Raw genomic sequence first — 2,088 nt, 5'->3', positions numbered from 1 at the left:
TCGCGTTCGGCTTCCGGCCCCGCTTCGCCTTCGTTCCGATCACGGTGATGTCCCACTGGGGAGGGACCTCGACCTTCTTGTTCTTGATGTCCCAGGCAAGCACGTGCTCGCAGGTGCCCTTCAGGAAGAAGTCTTTGCAGCTGCAGGCCTTGGTGGTCGCACCTCCAGCCTTGGGGCGTGTGAAGAGGACGTGGGCGCTCTTGGAGATGTCCACGAGCCGGTCGAAGCCGCCAGCGAGCAGCTCGTCTGTCAGCATGAAGGTGATGAGCTGCTCGAACTTCTGGAGGATCGGCGACGCGTGGGCCCGTATCATGTCGAGGTTGCCCCTCCCATGCTTCCTCGTGAGGTTCGCAATCGTCTTGTTCGCGAGGATCAGGACGCACTCCATGGGGAACCAGCCGGCGAGTGGGGTGATGTGGATTTGTAGGGCTCGTGTCGCCACCACGTCCCACTGCAGTGTCCCTAGGCTCACCTGGGCCTTACGGAAATCAGCAATCTCATGTCCAGGGCACGGCGGGAACTGGGCCTGTGCCAGCGACTTGACCCCGATCCATGAGAAGTGGTCGTTCAGAAAGTCATCGAGCATCTTTTTCTGGTACCCGGTGCAGTCCTCCTTGTACCAGCGGTTGGTGCTCTCCAGGCCCTGGTTCTGGCTCGGCGTGCCGCCCTCGAAGTCCATCCCCGTCCACATGTTCTTCCGCTCGTCGTCCACGTACTCGGCGCACCACCGCCGCGTCGCCACGGGCTCGAGGCCGCCCCACTTCGCCTTGAACAGCGAGAGCAGGACCTTCTTCTGCGGGCGCACGACGACGGACATGTTCGCGAGGTCGATCACGTCGGCCTTGAAGCGCGCGCGGTTGTCCTGCGCGCGGAAGAGCTTCCGGTACTCGGGCTTGTCGATCGCGCTCTTCGCGTGCACCCAGCAGTTGCCGGAGACATGCGTGACGGGCGCTTGTAGAGTGTCCGCGTCCTGCCACGGTCCGCGAACCTTGGCCCTCGGCTCGGACATGCCGCCGCCGCGCTCCGCCAGCTGAGGGCAGCCCGAGATCCTGGGAGCGAGCGCTCTCCGCCGAAATCCTACGAGCGGACTTTGTAGGGATCCTGCAACAATATTATTCCCGGAGAGCGTGCAACATCGTGGTGTTGCCGATGTTGTTGCCGGCAACGTTAATTCGAAGACGCCAGCCCGGCATGTGATGCTGCCGTAATTATGCGTGTCGACAGCCCTCGCGTCGCCGCACGTTTTTTTTTTTTATTCGGCAGCCGCAACAGCTGCGCTCCTCGTAAAACCCATGCCGCCGCGCTGGCTGTCGCTGTGCTGGCTCTGCGCGTTGCGGCGACCGCGCGCCGCGCCCCTCGGCGGCCGCGGCTTCCTCTTCGCGTCGGACGAGGCGGACCTGCTGCTGACGGCGGCCGCGCGGCTCAAGGCCGTGGTGCCCGGCGCGCGCGTCGCCGCGGTCTGCGACGCGACGGGCGCGGCGGTCATCGCGGCGGCGGAGACGGCCGCGCGCGAGACGCTCTTCGACGCCGTCATCGTGACGGCCGCGGTCTCGCGGCCGGAGGCGCTGAACGCGACGCCCTTCGACGCCACGGTCGCCTTCGACGCCGACGGCCTGGCCTGCGACGGCTTCGGCGCGGCGCTCGACGGCGACGTCTGGCCGGCGCTCGCGGACGCGGACGTCGTCGGCGTCTTGGACGCCGAGGTGCCGGCGTCGAAGGTCCGCGCGAAGCGCTACCCGGCCCGCGACGTCTACAAGTGGTCCGACACCTTCCTCGCCTTTGCGCGCACCGCGGAGACGGCGCGGCTCTTCGAGGCCTGGCGCGCCGCGGGCGACCTGCGGCGGTCGCTCGCGGAGCGCGCGGTCTACGGGTCCCTCCGGACGGCGCTCCTGCGGCCCGCGCCCAACTGCGCCGCGCCGACGTACCAGTGCGGCGACAACGCCTGGAACCCGCGGGGCGCGCGGGCCTGCGCCGTCGTGCACGGCCGCGCGTTCAACGACAAGGACCGCGAGGCCGCGGAGTCGCTCGACCGGCGGCCGCCGGGCGGCGCCGCGGCGGTCTTCGCGGCGACGCAGCGCGTCGCCTTCG

At 68.3% G+C, this 2,088-nt stretch overlaps 2 protein-coding genes across 2 annotated transcripts in view; one reads left to right on the top strand and one right to left on the bottom strand.

Moving 5' to 3' along the window:
• AURANDRAFT_64120 (hypothetical protein) overlaps positions 1-1,009 on the bottom strand; it is a gene marked incomplete at both ends in the record, with an annotated part of 2,162 nt that extends 1,153 nt beyond the window's left edge. Inside the window, one exon of the mRNA XM_009038646.1 lies at positions 163-1,009. Within this exon, the coding sequence (XP_009036894.1) occupies positions 163-1,009 (847 nt within the window). The remainder of the gene's footprint in view (positions 1-162) is intronic.
• Positions 1,010-1,292: 283 nt separating this feature from the next.
• Positions 1,293-2,088, top strand: part of AURANDRAFT_64119 (hypothetical protein) — a gene marked incomplete at both ends in the record, with an annotated part of 16,928 nt that continues 16,132 nt past the window's right edge. Inside the window, one exon of the mRNA XM_009038889.1 lies at positions 1,293-2,057. Within this exon, the coding sequence (XP_009037137.1) occupies positions 1,293-2,057 (765 nt within the window). The remainder of the gene's footprint in view (positions 2,058-2,088) is intronic.

This window comes from Aureococcus anophagefferens, assembly GCF_000186865.1.
Source record: "Aureococcus anophagefferens unplaced genomic scaffold AURANscaffold_9, whole genome shotgun sequence".
Taxonomy (NCBI): Eukaryota; class Pelagophyceae; order Pelagomonadales; family Pelagomonadaceae; genus Aureococcus; species Aureococcus anophagefferens.
Note: the sequence above shows the minus strand (reverse complement) of the source record. Positions and strands in the feature narration are given on the sequence as shown.